At 35.3% G+C, this 20,949-nt stretch overlaps 1 protein-coding gene across 2 annotated transcripts in view; it reads left to right on the plus strand.

The window, feature by feature from the left end:
• Positions 1-20,949, plus strand: part of USP14 (ubiquitin specific peptidase 14) — a 49,631-nt gene that overhangs the window by 16,306 nt on the left and 12,376 nt on the right. The window contains exons 4-13 of one of the 2 annotated variants that reach the window (XM_044658053.1): positions 5,726-5,830; positions 7,074-7,177; positions 10,330-10,388; positions 12,623-12,753; positions 13,052-13,132; positions 15,560-15,651; positions 16,694-16,808; positions 18,048-18,113; positions 18,300-18,392; positions 20,020-20,148. In XM_044658053.1, the coding sequence (XP_044513988.1) occupies positions 5,726-5,830; positions 7,074-7,177; positions 10,330-10,388; positions 12,623-12,753; positions 13,052-13,132; positions 15,560-15,651; positions 16,694-16,808; positions 18,048-18,113; positions 18,300-18,392; positions 20,020-20,148 (975 nt within the window). The remainder of the gene's footprint in view (positions 1-5,725; positions 5,831-7,073; positions 7,178-10,329; positions 10,389-12,622; positions 12,754-13,051; positions 13,133-15,559; positions 15,652-16,693; positions 16,809-18,047; positions 18,114-18,299; positions 18,393-20,019; positions 20,149-20,949) is intronic. The other variant, XM_044658054.1, reaches the window with a different exon arrangement.

A 20,949-nucleotide genomic window follows, 5' to 3' on the forward strand; every position in this document is an offset into this window, starting at 1 on the left:
AAAAAAGTGATGTTAAAACTAAATGAGTGGTAGAGGAAAAAAATGGGAAATGAGATCTATAGAAAATATGAAAATAGAATCAACAGTTGTTAATTTTGTATCTGTTCTGTAATAGGTACAAAACTTTACTCAAGAAAGTAACTTCCTGAAAATTAGAATTGATCAAATGGAAGCTAACTCCTGAAGACATTAAGGACTTAAACTCAAATGACTGAAAAAAAAAAATAGAAGGAAATGTGAGGTACTTTGTGGCAAAAACAACAGACCTAGAAAACAGATCAAGAAGAGATAATTTAAAAATCACTGGACTACCTGAAAGCTATGACCAAAAAACCCCCCTGTAGCATTTTTCAAGAAATTAAAAAAAAATAAACAAAAACTACCCATATTTCTTAGAACTAGAGAACAAAGTATAAACAGAAAGAATCCCGTGGTGGTTGTCTTAAACCTCAAAATAAAAACTTTCAAGAATACTGTAAGAAGGAAATTTAGGTACTTTATAGATATGTATTTAAAGTGTGGCCGCCAGGAATCAACAATTCAAGTTGATTCCGTAATTAAATCAGACCTAAGTCAGCATCGGGTTAAGGCACTTTATTTACAATCAGGAAGGTAAAAGTATAGGAATAAAGAGAAAGGGAGAGGCTAGTCCAGGCCTTCAAATGCCTGGACTAGAGAGAAGGTTAAAAGGCTAAATAAATGAGGCTGCAAGCCTCAAGGCCTAGCAACCAGATAGGCTAGTGCCTGCTTAAGGCAGAGTTTGGAAGCAGCCTAGGTAAGCCAAGGAAGTCAGCCTAACTTACCCACGTGATCATTCGGAGTAGAAGCTGCCTGAGGTCTCCTCCGAGATCCATCAGCACCATGTTCAGAGCAGGAACTGCCTCCATAGGAAGTAACCAACATACTTAAAGAGATAGTGTCTCTCGTCACTTCCCGTGGGTCCACCTCTAATTCAAATGGACGAATGGCAGTCTCTACATTGATTTGGACTGCCCAAAGGGCAGTCCCTTGTTCTTGATTTGTTACTTGTTGTCACGTGTGGGTAACTTGTCCCCCCTCCCCATTAAGGGAGGTGAGGATTACATCATTTCTGTGGCTAGGATGAGTAGATTTTTGACTATGTATCGGCTAGAGTTAATTCTATTTACACAATTCCCCCTGATGATCATTTTGGGTGCCTAGTCACCCCAAGTGATCATTTTACACAAACATCTTATACCACAAAGGTCTTCTAACTACAATAGTTAGAGATAAGAGGGAAATGGAAAAGAGAGAAAACAAAACCAATGTTTTGCTAAGCGCATTGACAAGAAACCAATTTGGGGGCAGTCCCCTATTGGCATAACATGTACAATTAAAACAATACATTCAATTCAATTTCAACTCCCCATAATTCAATGAACTGCACCCCGAGGTTCAAATTTTGGTCTTCATGGTACAGTGAAGGCTTTTCAGGCATCTTCATGGTGTCTTCACCAAACAGGTTCGTCATCTGGATTCTGGGGAGATGGCAAGATCCTTATCCTGAAATTATTCTCAAAAGAATTTAAACTTTACATTATAGATTACAAAACATACATTTTCTTCTAAGAATTATACAATACTATATTCTAAAGTCAGAGTTCTTTGGTCAAAGAAAAAATTCTGCAAACATACAGAGTGAAAGAATTCAAGTACTCTAGAATCACAGTCAAAATCATTCAATTCTTAGCAGCCACCACTATACAGGAATGGAACTTGTAATATAATATTCCAGAAGGCAAACAGATTTATGCTTAAACATAAATATAACTTAACCAGTAAAAACTGAGTGTGATCTTATAAGAAAATTGATAGTAAATGAAACTCATCATGTTTCTCACTCAGATTAGTAAATAATTTATTATGTGCTTGCTGTGGACCAAATACCATGCTGAATGCTAACTACAAATACAAGAAAATGAGATGTTCCCTGGTTATAGAGCTTATTTTGTGATGAGGAAGACAACACATCATGGGGACATGGAAGAATGGGTAGAGCATTGGTCCCTATACTGCTGAGGAGGTGGCGTAGTCTTGAAAATGAGTGAACTGAGAATAAAGTAAGCATGATTGAGAGCCTCAAGAAATGGTAATCCTAATCCAGAACTCATCAATCAGTTGAACTAAACCCCTTGTTTTGAGTCAAATTTGCATAATAACCAGCCTTCAGACTAGAATACTGAGAAATCTGCTTAGTATTTCAAAAAGGGAGGATAAATATGCTTCCACACTGGTAAAAATAATAGAAAAAATCGATGAGATCATTAAACTCATCCTGTGTATGAAAACCTGAGGATATTCACTATGCTAAATACTAGGTATATGAATACAAAAGTAGTGAGTGATAGTCCTTGCCTTCCATTTACCTAAAACTATTTAATAGGAGAGACCACTTTTGGGAGCTAGGAAGGAATATTTTGGTTTGGAAATGTTTAGAGATGAAATTATAGTAGTATGGACTGATTTGACTATGGTTCTAGAACTGGGAGTAGTTTAAAAGGAGGAGGTGGAAGGGAGTTAACAGAATATGTCCACAAGTAAGACTGGAGCAGAGTTGAAAGCATTAAGTTTTCTTTAGTTTAAGTGGGAGGAGTAAGTGAAATTATTAAAATTGGGGGGGGGGTAACAACTAGAAATGTGATTTCATTTGTATTGAGAATTCCCTGGTGGGGAAACTTTCAAGTTTCAAGATCAGCATCTTAGTTGCTTAGAGCAGGGTCACTACAGTACCAGGTATGTGGGCCTGCTTCCAATTTACATATGGCTTGTGAGCCAAGATTGGTTTTTATGGTTTTAGATGATTGGAAAAATATCAATTATATTTTGTGACATGAAAATTAAATTTAGATTTATGCCAATAAAGTTTTATTAGAACAGTCATGCTGATTTATATATTGTTTATGGTTGCTTTTGTGCTACAATGGTAGAGTATAGTTGTACAGAGACTATATATGGCACTTTCATTGTTTCACACTGCTGCATGGTGCACTACAAATCACTGTGACAGTTATAACTTTCTTTAAAAATTTTTTTTCTTTTTTTTTTTAACCCTTACCTTCCATCCTAGACTCAAAACAATATATTGGTTCCAAGGCAGAAGAGTGGTAAGAGGTAGGCAATGGAGGTTAAGTGACTTGCCCAGGGTAACACAGCTAGGAAGTGTCTGCGTTCTGATTTGAACCCAGGCCCTCCTGCCTCTGGGCCTGGCTTTCAATCTACTGAGCCACCTAGCTGCCTCCCACAGTTTTCAAGTGCAATAGATATCATTGTACCTTGATGTTTATTACTATTGCATACTCATAGCAAAAAAACAGAAGAGAAAAATGCGCTTCAAATGTCATGCTTATAAGGCATAGTGGCATGTGTGTTATTTTGTTAGGTTACATGGCAAAGTAATATGTTTATTTTGCAATGACACAGAAGCTATGCTAAAAGAATAAAGTATATCATTGGTATTACCAGATTAAGCATTTATCATAATATTCCCAATCACAGGAAAACAACAGCCATAAAAATTAGAAAATTTAATGAGCCTTCAACCAAAGTAAGTTTCTGATTGACTAATTTATTAAAACAAGGAAAATTTAATGATGAATTTTAAAATATAAAATTATTTCCTACTAGTCGGTTTGTAACAGCAGAAGAGATGTGTTCAGAGGAAACAAAATTTTTAAGACTGCTAGCCTTTTGATTCAAAATCACATGCTCATGGATAAGTATCAATATTTTGTAATGAAAAGACATTTTCAAAAGATAAATATGTAAAATTTTATTACAGATTAGTGTTAACCGACTGACAACTGCAATTGATTTTTATCATGGGGAACGTTAATGTTGAACCCTAATTAAGGAAAATGTTATCTCGTACCACCATTCTTTTCTTTTTATTAGACTATGATCAGAAAAATACACTTTTTATATTTTAAATTTCATCAATTAAAATATTGGTGGAAATTTGTTTTCCTCCATTATATTAGTCCATACAAAATAGCCATGATTTTTGCCTCTTGACCCACAAAGCCTAAAATACTTATTATCTGGCCCTTTACAGAAAAAGTTTGCTGACACAGGCTTAGAGAACTGAGATGTTAAGTGATTCAGACTTGTACATAACCTCATGTGACAGAGGCAGCATTTGAACCTAGGTCTTCTTGGCTCCAAGATCAGTTCTCTAGCCATTATGGTCTTTTTTCACTTAGCAAAATTTAAGGGATAACATAAAGGGGAGAAGTGGGGATAGTTTTGACTCTTTGTTTTATATCTATCTTGTATTTATTGATCCCTATCCATCTCTCTTTTCGTAAGTTGAAGGTATAGTGCTTGCTCCATAGTATACCCATCCTAATTTGACCATAAATGATAAAATATTGATGAAAACTGAATGAGGAAAGAAAACAAAACTACTACTAACATTAAGCAGTAGTTGAAATTTTGTTGCAGTTACAGAGAAATATGATTTTTAAAAATAGATTTTATAGAGAAAATTAATTTTTCTCAAAGTTGTCACCCAAATAAATATTTTTGACACATCTAAAAACTCATATTTCAAAGGATTATAGATTTAGTCCTGGAAGGGATCTTAGAGATCATTTAGTCTATTCTCTTGTTTAATTGGTGTCAGGTACCAGTATCCCACTAGTGCCTAGGCAGGGGTTGGCAACCTTTTTGGCTGTGAGAGCCATAAACGCCGCATTTTTTAAAATGTAATTTCGTGAGAGCCGTACAGTGCTCACAATGCGCTCCTGTAACAGTGCCTGAAAAATAATTGACTTTATGGCTCCTGCAAAAAGAGCCATACGTTGCCAACCCCTGGCCTAGAGGGTAGAAGAGCTTACCAGGGTAACATAACAGCAAGGATTTGAATCCTGGCCCCCTACACCACTATATTATACCACTATAATGGTAAAATATTGATTACATTAGTTTCTTTACACAGATTCATCATATGTGGAGAACAACTTATACACATAATATTTAGGCACTAAAAGATGAATTTAGACAGAGATTAAAAAACTACCTTAAATACTTGCTAGTACTTTTGTTCAGTCTTTCAAAACTTAATTTCCAAGTATAAAAATAATGGATTGAAGGATTTTTTTACATTGAAAAATCATCTTAAATCTCATGAGGTGATGTTTTATATCTAAATTTTTTTTTTCTATTTTTGTTCTTTTTCATCCTTTTTTACTTACATTCCTGGAACACTTCCTTGTTCTAGTCTGCTGTTTGGATTCTGGTTATAGCTTTCACAAGTTTACATCTTTCACTTAACCTACTAAAAGAATATTAAAATCAGAGACATTAAAGAATTTGAGGTATATGGGTTTTTCTGCTATGGAACAGAATATTATTTATATTGCTCTTTTCTACTTATTAAATGACAACATGCCTGCCTTTAAAGTTTAGGAACTATATGTCAGAATTTCATAGACAAGTACTTGGAACTAACTCTTCATGGGATTGCCTAGTTCCAATTACTAGAATACAAAATTGTGACTTAAAAGGAAATCTCATTTAAATGGAAGTAATTCTTACAGTGGGTGTTTTCATAAGTGATCTCCTGGTATTACAGAAGTTGAAATTACAGGCTACAAAAAATGATATAATTTAATGATTAATGATCTCCCCCAAAGTACTCCCCCAAAGAAAACAATTTCCTTTTTTTTTTTTTTTTTTTTATATGTGTGTGTATGTGTATGAATAGGGAATGACTCTGTTAATGATGGGATCAGCAGATGCTCTGCCTGAGGAACCCACAGCTAAAACTGTTTTCGTAGAAGACATGACGGAAGAACAGCTAGCATCTGCTGTAAGACATTTCAGATTTCATAATCTATTTGGATCACTGCTTATCAACAGACATTTATTAAAATGAGTTTCAGAAAAATGACTTCTGACAGTTTTGAAGTTCTACTTGGGATCTAATAGTTAACGGTCAGTATGTGTATTCAACAATCCATAGGATTTTATTGCTTATAATTTTGGCTTAAGCCAGACCTAGTGTGGCCAGGTGCTTTGTGAGATTATTCTGCTTCTCTATCACTACACCTTAGTAATTGTTTTGTTATTTTTATAAAACTAGTTCAGACTTGTAATTTAAATCTGATCTTCCTATCCAAAGTTTGGCAATTTTTTCTTATTTAGAAAAATATATTTTATACATATATATCACTAAATTATTGAGATATAATCTATTATGTTGAATGTGCTTAAATAAAAAGCTCAAACATAATTAAATAATCTTAAATATCACATAATATTTTAGAGTCTACTGTCAGATGTACACATTTGTGACTACTAAATTTTTATATTGTACTTTTTTTACTTTTTGAGTTTGTATTCTGTATTTTTTTATCCTTACAATAACTGTGGGATGTAATATATTAGAAAACTAAGGCACAGAAAGATTTTTACTAGGCTTTAGTCTGTATATCTAGGTAAGGATTGAGTAATTAGAACCTAGTTTGTTGAATGTGAGTTTTCTAGTTTTAAAAACAAATTAGGACTCCAATCAAGTTTGTAATTTCTAAAGTATATAAAAATGGGCCTCATTTAATAAGAAGTTTGCATGTGTTTGGTTTAGCAAAAGAAAACTCAACACATCTTTATGTTAATAGTGATATTTATGAGGAAATATTTCAAGCTACACAAATCTAAGAGGAAGTTTTTCATGCACGAGTGTAAGCAAACACCTTAATGGTAGGTTCCTTGATATCTTCATTTTTATATTCTCTACAACACCTGTCATGGTAAAGATGTTTAGTGAACAAATGATTTTAGTAGATGGTATGCCAGTTGCCTAAATAATTTCAAATCAATCTGGTCTCAGTTTTTTATCTCAAGAGCTTTGAAGATAATAGTCATTTATTTGTGGGACTGATGATAATTTTTTGTGGACAGTTCACAAAAGTATTTTTTGGGGTTACATAGGCATTACATTTTAAGGTAGGGATTAAATAATTGTTATAGATTGGTAAATCTTTGGTCTTTACTTCAGGCTGTACAATGATAATAATAGTTATTGCTCATGAAAATAATGCTTTTCTCATCAGATGGAATTGCCATGTGGATTGACAAATCTTGGTAACACCTGTTACATGAATGCTACAGTTCAGTGTATCCGCTCTGTGCCAGAACTCAAAGAGGCCCTTAAAAGGTAAGATTAAAGATAAAAAATATGACTTTATAATTGATATTCATACAGAGTATTTAATAAGTGCCAATCAAAATGAGGCTGTTTTGGGTAAAGATATATAGTTGAAAATATTTTTGTTTTTCTTCCAATTTATCCTGGCTTTGACATGTAAATTATAAATTCTAAAAATAATAGATAATTCTTGGGAATAAATATTCTAATATAGACTAACATATTTTGTGAAGGCTTGTACAGTATTTAATTACAGTGGAACTGAGAAGAATGAGAGAGAAAGAGTTTATGCAGAAACTTACCCACTGGTATAAAATTCTCACCTTCAAAGGCAAATAGATGTTTTTTTAAACTCTTATCTTTCCATCTTCGAATTAGTACTTTGTATTGATCCCAGGGCAGAAGTGCCTTAAAGTCTAGGTGATGGTGGGGTTAAGTGACTTGCCCAGGGTCACACAGCTAGGAAGTGTTTAAGGCCAGATATTTGTAAAATGAATAGTTTTTTGCATGGCCATTTATTTTATTCATTGCTGCATGAGAAAGGGCTAGGGACAGGACTGGAAATATTTAAAGTTTTATTATTCAGACTAATTTTCTTTGGTTGGTACAAAACTTTTATCTGTCCCTAACTGCTTTTGCAAAGATATTTTTTTATCAGCAATGTTTCATTGGCAGAATGTTTGGCTCAGATAGTTTATAGCCATTAGTGCATTTTATTGACTATTTGACATAGAGTCTAAATAAAAGATGTTGCTCAGCTCTTGAAGTAGCTTGATACACAGTGAATTTTAAAGGGAGAATGAATGGGTGAGATATCTTTAAAAAGACTGTTTAGAGAATAGAAAGGGGAGGAAAGAAAGTAGTAAAAGCTCTTTAACTTTGCTGGTGAGGATTTTTTAAAATAATTTTTATTTTTTAGAAAAGTTATCCATGGTTACATGATTCATGTTCTTACTTTCCCCTTCAGCCCTGACCTCTCCCCCTAAACCCCGCCCTCCATAGCCAATGCGCATTTCCACTGGTTTTAACTGGTTTTAATGTGTCATCCATCAAGACCTATTTCCAAATTGTTGATAGTTGATTGGTGTGGCAGTTTCGAGTCTACATCCCCAATCATGTCTGCCTCAACCCATGCGTTCAAGCAGTTGTTTTTCTTCTGTGTTTCCTCTCCTGTAGTCCTTCCTCTGAATGTGGGTAGTGTTCTTTTCCATAAATCCCTCAGAGCTATCCTGGGTCATTGCATTGCTGCTAGTACAGAAGTCCATTACATTGGATTGTACCACAGTGTATCAGTCTCTGTGTACAGTGTTCTTCTGGCTCTGCTCCTTTCACTCTGCATCAATTCCTGGAGGTCGTTCCAGTTCACATGGAATAACTCCAGTTTATTATTCCTTAGAGCACAATAGTATTCCATCATGCTGGTGAGGATTTATATTAAATGTTTTGAGTCTTCATTGAATAACAGTCTTTTTGGGATGTTGGAAAGAGGGACATATTGACTATATATATATATATATATTAAACATACAAACTATACATATAGTAAATATATAAACTATATGTACCTATATGGAAGAAAGAAGGTTGAACAGAAAGATACTCAGGATTAGCCAAAATAGCTGTATGCATAAGGGAAAGGCTAGAGTTATAGAAAAAATATAACTTACTATGAAATATATCAAGAGGTCTTCTGGAAGATAGATAGTTCTGGCCTTAAGTTGTAAAGCCAGGAAAATAAAGATTCTACATCTTAAATTTCATAGTGTGTGTGTGTAGCCTCTAACATAAATGTTTGAATTAGGGTGATAAGTACAGTTATCTAATTTAGAAACATTTTATTGCACTTTTTTTTTTAAACCCTTGTACTTTGGTGTATTGTCTCATAGGTGGAAGATTGGTAAGGGTGGGCAATGGGGGTCAAGTGACTTGCCCAGGGTCACACAGCTGGGAAGTGGCTGAGGCCGGGTTTGAGCCTAGGACCTCCCGTCTCTAGGCCTGACTCTCACTCCACTGAGCTACCCAGCTGCCCCAAATTTAGAACCATTTTAGCATATGCTTTTTCCTTACTTTTTAGTCAGCATTTCAATGATAAATGTTGTTGCTCATTTTTATGCTTGGAAACTTAAGACTAAAGAAAAGACTTTATAGTTAGTTTCTAAAATTTAAAAATTTATTTTGGTCAGATATCGGCAGAAAGTGATTTCCTATGTAATTCTATTAGTTTTTTTTTTTTTATTTTTTATTTTAAACCCTTAACTTCTGTGTATTGACTTATAGGTGGAAGAGTAGTAAGGGTAGGCAATGGGGGTCAAGTGACTTGCCCAGGGTCACACAGCTGGGAAGTGTCTGAGGCCGGATTTGAACCTAGGACCTCCCGTCTCTAGGCATGGCTCTCAATCCACTGAGCTACCCAGCTGCCCCAATTCTATTAGTTTTTGATGTCTATACAATACTCAATCACAGAAAGCCAGACAATAGAAAACAGTGATTAATCAATTTTATTTTTCTTGAGTTAATGATGCTTGAGTTACTAGATGTTACTACTGGTCTATTTATAATACATGATAAAAATACAACTTTGTCTATATACACATACGTAAACTCATAGTCTTGTGACTAATGTCACATCCATCCCTCTTACCTGTCACTGTCCATTCCGACTGACAGCAGTTTGACCCGAGAGACTAATGAAACTTGAGTAGAGTAGTATTTTGGAGCTTTATTGTAGGAAAAGAGTGGCAAGGGGGGAAGGGAGGGAAGGAGTAGTGAGGAAATGAGGCCTGATACCAGGAGAGATGACTGCGGAGTCCTCATCTGAGTTGGGGGATGAGAATGGGGGAAAGGCACAGTGGGTCCAGCCTCTTCTAGGATTGTTGTCAGGAATGAGGTAGGCCTGGATTGCTTCTATTGGTTCAGGTGAGTTACCTAGACCAACCTCGTTGGATGGTCCTAAAAGGGGGTGTGGAGCCTCATATCTGGTGGGGGGAAGTTTTCAGACTGATGGTCAGTCATGTGGGAGGTCATTTATCTAGGCCTGACACAAAGAGTCCTGGTGTTTTCTGCCAGGTTTTGCTGGGCCAGATACTGGGAGAAAGTGACAGTGTGGATTAAGTAAGGATTGTTGTTTGTATTGTTAACATTTGTCTTAAATGTCTCCACAGATATGGGGGTGCCTTGCGAGCTTCAGGGGAAATGGCTTCAGCTCAGTATATCACTGCAGGTCAGTCTGAAGTATACCCTAATTTGGAACCTCCTTATATTCTCTACCCTTCCTGTATCCTGTACATAGTATGCTAACAGCCACAAAACAGTATTCAACAACTATTAGATTTATTTACTTAATTATGCTAACAGATGAGATACTAGAGTTGCTGTCCTAGATGATACTTAAGACTTAATAAAGCATTTTAGTGATAGTAATTGGGAGAATGTGGTCTAGTTCCCAGGGCTTTGGGTATTATTTTAAATGAATTTTCTTTTGGCAAGAAATAAAGTGAGGAGGCAACTGGGTGGCTCAGTGGATTGAGAGCCAAGACTAGAGACGGAAGATCCTAGGTTCAAATCTGGCCTCAGACACTTCCTAGCTTTGTGACCCTGGGCAAGTCACTTAACCACCATTGCCTAGCCCTTACTGCTCTTCTGCCTCGGAGCCAGCCAATACACAGTATTGACTCTAAGACAGAAGGTAAAGGTTTAATTTAAAAAAAAAAGAAAGAAAGAAAAGAAATAAAGTGACATTTTGGTGTAATTATTGTTTGGGTATAAAGTATCACAATAGTTATATGATTGTTGGAATAATTTTCCTAGATGTAAGAAACTCTGGAGTTTCCAACCATTGGGGGCTTTCTCAAGAGCCCTCCACTTGGTGACACCTTTAGAACCTTGCAGGCAAAATATCGAACTTAGCTTTTTCCTCACTTTCTGTTTAGGGCACCATTGTCTTCCCATTCATTCAGGGTTGTAACTTTGATGCCTCTTCTCCTCACTTTCACCCCACATACACAGTCCAGTGACAAGATCATTTTTATTTTTTAGCCAAATGGCATCTGTCAGATGGCCTCTTCTCTTCACAGTTTACCATCCTATTTTAGGCCTTCATGACCACTTACTTGGATGATTCTAGTAGTCTTCTAATAATTAGGTCTCCCTTCAGGTTTCTCCTCATTCCAATCCATAATCCACATAAATACCAAAATGAAAAAAAAAAATGTCTGCGCATACACTGATATCTTTTAATGCTTAGTTCAAATCTGCCTTCTACAGAATGCCTTTCCTGATTCTCCTAGCTGCTAATGTCTTCCCTCCAAAGGCTTGCTTTCATCTGTTCTGTATGTCTTTTATATACCTAATTATTTACATATCTCTGCCATCAGAATGTAAGTTCTTTCAGGGCAGGCACTCTTTGTCTTTATATCCCCAGCACTTGCCAGCATAGTGCTCAATAAATGTGTATTGACTGATTCCCTTTTGCTGCATAGGATTTAAATTCAGAAGGTATTGTTGTGGGAAAACATCCAAGTTTGTTGCAGGGTCTCACCTATAAGTGATGGACCAAGAAGGGAATAAGGAGCATGCGCAGGTTTGGGGGATTCCCCTAGACTGCCAAAGCTTTTAGTGAGCATGTCTCATGTTTCTCCACATTGTCCCACCTGCCATCATTTGTCAGTGTAGGAGATGTCTCAGGACTTTTCTGGAATGCCTTCATCAGAGGGGACCATAGGTAGAATATAATACAGTAAATGACCACTATAGGTGATTAATGATGCCTAGCAGTTTAGAACTAAACTAAGGTAAATACAGAACCATATAAGCAATTAATAATACACAAGAGCAAAAGCTGTTACACAGAACAGAATAGTACAAAACCATTATGAGTGATTAATAATACAAAATGGTTAACTGACTAGATTTTGCAATTTTTGCTTAACCAATGCTAACTGGTGAAAAAAGGCCAGATTTCAGAACATGAGAGTCCTAATTGTTTTAATACTAAAGGAGTTGATATGTTTAAAACAGGTGTCTATATGTAGCCACATGTTTGTGTATGCATGTGCAGGCAGTTCTTACCCTAAGTGGACTGTTCTGCTGACCTCCCTTTCCCCATGGGGCAATCAGTGTGGCCCCAACCTCTCCATGGTGCTACCTCCTGCAAAACCCAGTTGGTTGTTTAGTGCCTGGGATACAAGACCCCCTAGCTTGGGGCTGTACCAGTGCTATTTCTGTATGCTTGTCTCCATGACTGCCATTGTCTTGGCTCCAGTTGGGATTCTGCTGTTTTCCCTCAGCGGAGTCAAAATTGCATAACACAAACTTATGAAAATAAGAACTGTCTTATATATGGGTATATTAAATTGTTATGTATACTCTGACATTTATATAAATGTTCTGAATTAGAAAATAAGATTCTGATCACAATTTAGTGATTCTTAAAAGAATATTTTCTTTGTTTTTAAGCCCTTAGAGATTTGTTTGATTCCATGGACAAAACTTCTTCTAGTATCCCACCTATTATTCTGCTGCAGTTTTTGCACATGGCTTTCCCACAGTTTGCAGAGAAAGGTGATCAAGGACAATATCTTCAACAGGTAATTCATGTGAAGCTGTTGTGGTTTTCTAGTTAATGAATCTTTGTTCATTACTGACAACAAGGAGATGTCTTGATATTTTCACACCATTTAGATGTGGTTGGTAAATATGAGAAGACTTAACATGATTCAGAAAGTTATCTCTGGCTTTTTTCTTTAAGGCCACACCTTGAAACATAAAATAATTTTAAGTAAGAAACATCTTTTAGATAGAGTTTTGGAAGGAAATCATGAGAAGGTAAGACCATGATCACTGTCTAGGCCTTATTTATAAACTTTATTATGTTTTCATTTCCAGGATGCTAATGAATGTTGGGTACAAATGATGCGAGTATTACAACAAAAACTGGAAGCTTTAGAAGGGGATTCTGTTATGGAGGTAATTGAATTACAGTAGTGATTATAATCTTTTATTTAATGTCTAATCTGTTTTTTCTTTTTAAGGCTTTTGAACAAATTTTTTGTCATTCATTTTTATAATTGAATACACCTTTTCTTATTCTTCTGACTCCTTGTTTAGAGTACAATTCAAAATGCATTCCCTGCAACCAATTGGCCAATTTCTGGTTCTCAGTATTTCTTACATGTTCTTTTCCATTCTGATTTATGTAATTCAGGCTTTCAAATTGCTTTTTATTTGGATTATTGCAATAGTTTCCTGGCTTCTCATATTTCTTATCTTTTCCTGAAACCATACTCAAATATTTATCAGTTCAATAATCTACCTAAATCATAGCTCTAATCACATCACTCCCTAGATTTTAATTCCAAAATGGTTATTTAAATTATCTTTAATTTGGCTTCTACCTGCAGAACACTGTTCTGCAGCTAGCCTATTTCCCATTATCCTGCTCTTTCTCATTTCCTTCCGTTTGCTGATTTATAAGCTAGTTTTCTAATCAGCTACTTTGCTTATTGAAATCCCTATAAGACTCTCAGATGCCTCATCAATGAGGCCTTTCTTTTTTTTTTCTTTTATTTTTTATAAAAATTTTCTATGGTTATATGATTCATGTTCTTACTTTCCCCTTCACTCGCCCCTTACCATCCCCTACCCCCCCCCCCCAGCCGATGCACATTTCCACTGGTTTTGTCATGTGTAATTGATCAAGACCTATTTCCATATTGTTGTTAGTTGCATTGGTGTGGTCATTTTGAGTCTACATCCCCAATCATGTCCACCTCAACCCATGTCTTCAAGCAATTGTTTTTCTTCTGTGTTTCATCTCTTGCAGTTCTTCCTCTGAATGTGGCCAGCTTTCTTTACCATAAATCCCTCAGAGCTGTCCTGTGTCATTGCATTGCTGCTAGTACAGAAGTCCATTACATTTGATTTTACCATAGTATATCAGTCTCTGTGTACAATGTTCTTCTGGCTCTGCTCCTTTCACTCTGCATCAATTCCCGGAGGTCTTTCCAATTCACATGGAATTCCTCCAGTTTATTATTCCTTTGAGCACAATAGTATTCCATCACCCGCATATACCACAGTTTGTTCAGCCATTCCCCAATTGAAGGACATACCCTCCTTTTCCAGTTTGTTGCCACCATAAAAAGCACAGCTATAAATATTTTCGTACAAGTCTGTTTATCTATGATCTCTTTGGGGTACAAACCCAACAATGGTATGGCTGGATCAAAGGGCAGGCATTCTTTTATAGCCCTTTGAGCATAATTCCAAATTGCCAGCCAGAATGGCTGGATCAGTTCACAGCTCCACCAGCAATGCATTAATGTCCCAATTTTGCCATATCCCCTCCAACATTTATTACTCTCCCCTTTCATTTTAGCCAATCTGCTAGGTGTGAGGTGATACCTCAGAGTTGTTTTGATTTGCATTTCTCTAATTATTAGAGATTTAGAACACTTTCTCATGTGCTTATTGATACTTTTGATTTCTTTACCTGAAAATTGCTTATTCATGTCCCTTAACCATTTATCAATTGGGGAATGGCTTGATTTTTTTATACAATTGATTTAGCTCCTTGTATATTTGAGTAATTAGACCTCTGTCAGAGTTTTTTGTTATGAAGATTTTTTTTCCCCAGTTTGTTGTTTCCCTTCTGATTTTGGTTGCATTGTTTTTTGTTTGTACAAACCATTTTTAATTTAATATAATCAAAATTATTTGTTTTACATTTTGTAATTTTTCTCTAACTCTTGCTTGGTTTTAAATTTTTCCCTTTCCCATAGATCTGACAAGTATATTATTCTGTGTTCACTTAATTTACTTATGGTATCCCTCTTTATATTCAAGTCATTCACCCATTCTGAATTTATCTTAGTGTAGGGTGTGAGATGTTGATCTAAACCTAATCTATGAGGCCTTTCTTGATTTTTCCTTTTTCTTCCCCCTACTCCTACTGTCAAGGATATCTCTTTGCACTCATTATATTATTCTAATTTGTAATATAATGACTTATTACTTGTTTGTGCTTTCCTACTTTAAGGACAGTGGACATTAAGAACATTCATCTTTAAAAGCCCCATTCTTTTTATAATTCCATTCATTCAAGAGCTGCTTAATACATGTTTGTTCAAGTGGGGGGAATTTTATATGTAAAGTATTGCTTGCTTGTCTGTATTCAGTAGATAAGTGAAATTGTTTTTCTCTCCCCATTTTTTGTGTGTGTGTGTTTTAGTACTTTTTCATAGGGAAAATGATTGGATGCAAGTAAAAACATCCTTTAGAAAAATTACATTTAAAATTAGCGTAATTGTACCTGGTCGCATAGGGGAAATTTTACTTTAGTATACCTTATGTAAAACAAAAAATATATTTAGTTGCTTATTCTTTTATTTGCAGACAGATGGTGAATCACCAGCTGCAGCAGCACCAGCACCTTCTAAAAAGAAAAGTTTAATTGATCAGTTCTTTGGTGTTGAATTTGAAACTACGTATCCTTAAGAAAGTTTGTACCAAGATTGATCTCAGAGATAGTGATCTACTAATACATATCTGATGAAAGGACCAATACAATGTGAAGAAGGCAGGTTTTTTGAGTTGGCTGCTTATTTTGCTTGAAAAGGGATTACATTAATAACAATTCCAAATTAGGAATTTGGAAAAAGATAAAACATTTCAAGCATGTGAAATTTTAATAAGAGTACATTGAACAATAATTTCTCCTTTAGATCATTTTGCCAAAAATCTTTGTGAAAAATTCATTTTAGAATTAGTATGAAATAGTATGAATCAAAGTAGGTGGTAAATTGAGAGTGTCAATTAAGGGAAATACTTGGAAAAAAAATACTTTTGAAAAAATGGATCTTTTGTTTTGACACATCCATCCCTTTCTCACTTAAACAAGCACTACTGCCTGTTGATTGCAGCTGACATATTGCTTTCTGTTTTCTAACTTTTTATCAAAAAGGAAGGAATGGTTTAAAATTTTATCAAGGTATCTGGATTGATGGAGAAAAAGTTGGTCTTGGGTTCAGGAAGACTTTGGTTTAAGGCTTGCCTCTGCCACACATTGTTACTTTGAACATTTTAGCAACTTTTACTCACAGTATTCTAAATTGTCTAGAGAAATATTCTCCAGAACCTTGAAAGGACTGCTTTTTTTCCCTGTCCTTCCTTTATTATGATTCAGAATCTGAGAGAGGAGGTATAATGATTAAGTTGATAATGGAGAATTGAGGTATAATTGAACACTGGATTTGGAGTCACATAGATTCTTGTCCCAACTGCATGAATAACTGACTTTGAAACTTCAGGCAAGTCACTTAACCTCTGGTTTCCAGTGTCCTCACTTGTGAAATGAAGAAAAGACTTCCACCTCCCAGGCTTGTTGTGAGGGTCAGGTGATCCTCAGTGTCTGTAAGGTGCTTTATAAACTGAAAAGGTACCTAAATGCCATTTTTTGTTATTTGAGAATCTCTAGCTAAGCAATTTAATAAGGAACCTATAGCATGTGCCTTAACTTGTTCCATAAAGCATGAAATGTACAGAAGCTGAAGAAGAGGAAGCCACCAAAGGGAAGGAGAATCAGCTCCAGCTAAGCTGCTTTATCAATCAAGAAGTCAAGTATTTGTTTACAGGACTCAAATTGGTAAGAAAAAAGAACCTTTGGTAGTGACTTGGTAGGCTTCACTCCACCTCTTAATTAGACAGAAAGCCTTAATTTTCTTGTAGTTACATTGTGTGCACAGAGTTGGCTCAGTTCAGTTGGATGAATGGAAGTAAAATACATAGTATTTTTCCTCATTAACAGTATTATAATTGCTAATTGCATTCCTGATCAAGGACTTGACAATAAATAATATTTAGGATAAAATATTATAAAAAGCAAACACAAGAATTTTGAAGCTTATTTAAAATAATGAAATTTCAATTTACAGAAGAACCTCATTTTACATAACCATTACCTTGCCTAGACCCTTTGTGTAAGTAGAAAATCACTCAATAGTGAACCCCATTATTTAATAAGTATTTATCTGTACCCACTTAGGCACTTTATGACTTTTCTTAGCCTTATATCAGAGCTACCTACCATCATCACTGCTCTTAACTTTGGGGCCATTATTAATAATTAAATAGTGTTAATGAAAGAGAAGTGTTGCTCTGATGTGGACACAACTTGTTATAAGTGTTCATTCTGGTAAAAGACTGATATGAAAGCTAATGTTTGGCATGAACAATGTAATGTCTCACACTAACACTTCTCAGAGTGAGAACGAACTTGATTGGGTGAACTGCTGCGAGACTTTACACTGCTTAGGAAAATCATGCAGAGTTAGTACATAATTAAAAATTTTTCTTTTACATATTTTTTTGATTGTCAGTTGCATATACCTGAATTCTCATTTTGTTAAGTTCATGTAAACTGAGGTCCTTTTTAAATATTATAAAATAAGCATTAATGTTCAAGGCAGATGTCTTATGTTGAAAAAGTACCTTAGAGCCTATGTAGGGTAGTTCAATTATTCATTGAGGATTTTTTTCTAATAGCATTTCGCATATTTAGTCAACCAGCCTCTGCTTTAGTAACTGGGTATTTTTTGGCAGAACCAGATATGTCAAGAAATAGCTTGTTCTGCAATGTAGCAAAAACAGGGTGAAAAAAGTCTTAATGCGGAAGGGATGTGTAAAGCAGTTCCATTTGTGTTGTAGATAATAATCCTCTTTAATTCATTTGTTTTATAAATTTGGCTTTTGATGCAGTATTTTCTTACAGTAGAACATGTGTACCATTATTTTTTATTTATTTTTTTGGGGGGAGGGGAAACTACATCTATAAAATATATCCTCATTCTTTGAAATACCTATTCAATCTTAAATTCTTTTATAGAGGCTTCAGGAAGAAATCACCAAGCAGTCTCCAACATTGCAAAGAAATGCTTTGTACATAAAATCTGTGAGTATAATGAATTTTTAGCTTTTGAATTCTTGCAATTTTGTAATGTTAACAATTTTCAGTATAAGTAATACTATTTTGGGCAAATCTGTCTTAGCATCAAGAAGTAAGTAACTTTTTTTTTTTTTAAGTGAATGACTAATACGATTTTTTGAGATGTAATATCATTTCTCCTTTTTTCCTCAGTCTAAGATTAGCCGGCTGCCTGCTTATCTTACTATCCAAATGGTTCGATTTTTTTACAAAGAGAAGGAATCTGTGAATGCCAAAGTTCTTAAGGTTAGCAGATATAATAAATAATTTGTATTCCTTTATTGCCAGGTCTGACTTACATTTGGTGGGTAAGAGGGTAAAGAAGCTACCTAAAAGACTCTGTCGCTATGGGAAAAGTTTCTCCTTTGTCTTCTAATTCAGAATCCTCAGGGAATAATTCTCCTTGAGAAGTAACCTCTTTGCATCTGCAAAGATTTAACACGTTTTTGGTGCTTTAGAGAGGGATGAAGGAGGGGATCCAATGTGAGTGTGTTTGTGTATATGTATATATACGTATATGTATATATATGGCAAATTGGGGACTATAGAGTGATTGCTGTTTCCTTTCTAATTCTGTAATATGTTGGGGAAAACAAGTCTGCTTGGTACATTTAGATCATGATAGATTAGTGATGTACAAGAATGATAATCTTAAATCTGATTTAGTAGGCGTACTTGATTTATTCAGAAGATGTTTTATATATATATATATGGAAGATAAAACGTATGCACCTATACATAAATATACACACACTCATTCTGTCTGCCTTCCCTTCTGTTGCCTTGTCGTCCAATTGCCTCTCATTTTGGGAGCCGCCAACACTTATGCCTCAACAGAAGTGGGAAAGAGACCCTGTTTAGTGTTCCTATAATAATGACTTGGAACTCAGAATGCATTTTTTCCATAGAATCAGTATTATATTTACTGGCTATATCTCATTCAAAGTACTGTTGGAACTATTTTAAGTGCACGATTGTCAAAGGCTTCATAAAAGTCCTACTCCAGTGCTTTACCTTGGTATGGAGGGGGCCTTAGATCTGTCTGTGAAGGCATTGCCAGTAAAGGGCTGGTTCTGGAAGGTCCTACCAAGATAGAAGACCCTCAAATAGAGGCACAGTGAAGATTTGTGTGTGTCTCTCTAGTCTAAGGACCCAACTACCTGAGTTTGAGAGGCTTATCACAAATTTGGCTCCATGGTGATTGCTATTATTTCATTTATTTATTTATTAAATGTATTTATTTATTAAATATCATAACATCTCTAGAAGTCCCATCTACTGAGATATAGAGAGGTTGTGATTTATGTTCGTGAATGGTTTTACCCACTTAAAGAAAACTATACATAATTAAAATAAGAAGCAAATAGGCTAGCTCACACAAACTATTGTGTGACCTAATATTATTTGAATAATTGAATAATATTGTTTCTGTGGGAAAATTGCAAATGCCTAATTTACAAGTGAACCCATTTTAAGATGTGGGTAGAGGGTGCTGATATAAAGATTTTCTGATGTGTTTAGAATACTGATTCTCTTATTATCTTAGTTTGGATTGAGGTTATGAAATGGAAAATGATGAAAATTCTTTATTTAAGCAGGACAGAACCTAAATACCACTTTGACTAACTCGGAGGCCATAAAGTTCCAAAGTTTAAAGAATTGTCTTTCCAATCATTTGTTCTTATTTTGGTACTTTTCCCCTAGTGATTTTCATATTAGGTTTATGTTTTATTTAAACTCTCAAAAGAATGAATTTAAAAAATTCTGGTAGAGTTGAACTTATAGTATCAAAACTTGTATATTTCTATTGATTTTTTTCCTAATGATTTTTACAGTGTCTACTCTGCCTCCTCCCCTTCTGTTTTGTAAATAGGATGTGAAATTTCCTCTTATGTTGGATGTATATGAACTATGTACACCAGAACTTCAAGAAAAAATGGTTTCCTTTCGGTCAAAATTCAAGGATCTAGAAGACAAAAAAGTAAACCAACAGCCAAAGACAGTAGGTTTATTCTGATAATTTTTCAATATTAGTCTATTATTTAAAATTTAGGGCCAGCAGCCAGTGGAGTCAGAGCCTAACTTTAATTTACAGATCTGTGTGGTTTCATATCCTTCATTGGTGCATGACTTGAGAAGACTTTAAGGTGTTTTTTTTTAATTTAAACATTTATTAATAATCATTTTTAACATGGTTACATGATTCATGCTCCTCCTTTCCCCTTCGCCCCCCGCACTACCCCCACCCATGGCCGACGCACATTTCCACTGGTTTTGTCATGTGTCCTTGATCAAGACCTATTTCCAAATTGTTGGTAGTTGCATTGGTGTGGTAGTTTCGAGTCCACACCCTCAATCATGTCCACCCCGACCCATGCATTCAAGCTGTTGTTTTTCTTATATGTTTCCTCTCCTGCAGTTCTTCCTCTGAATGTAGGTAGCATTCTTTACCATAAATCCCTCAGAGGTGTCCTGGGTCACTGTATTGCTGCTGGTACAGAAGTCCATTACATTCAATTTTACCACAGTATATCAGTCTCTGTGTACAATGTTCTTCTGGCTCTGCTCCTTTCGCTCTGCATCTGTTCCCGGAGGTCTCTCCAGTTCGCCTGGAACTCCTCCAGTTTATTATTCCTTTTAGCACAATAGTATTCCATCACCCACATATACCACAGTTTGTTCAGCCATTCCCCAATTGAAGGACATACCCTCCTTTTCCAATTTGTTGCCACCACAAAAAGCACAGCTATAAATATTTTTGTACAAGTCTGTTTATCTATGATCTCTTTGGGGTACAAACCCA

Source organism: Gracilinanus agilis, chromosome 1 (genome assembly GCF_016433145.1).
Source record: "Gracilinanus agilis isolate LMUSP501 chromosome 1, AgileGrace, whole genome shotgun sequence".
NCBI lineage: Eukaryota > Metazoa > Chordata > Mammalia > Didelphimorphia > Didelphidae > Gracilinanus > Gracilinanus agilis.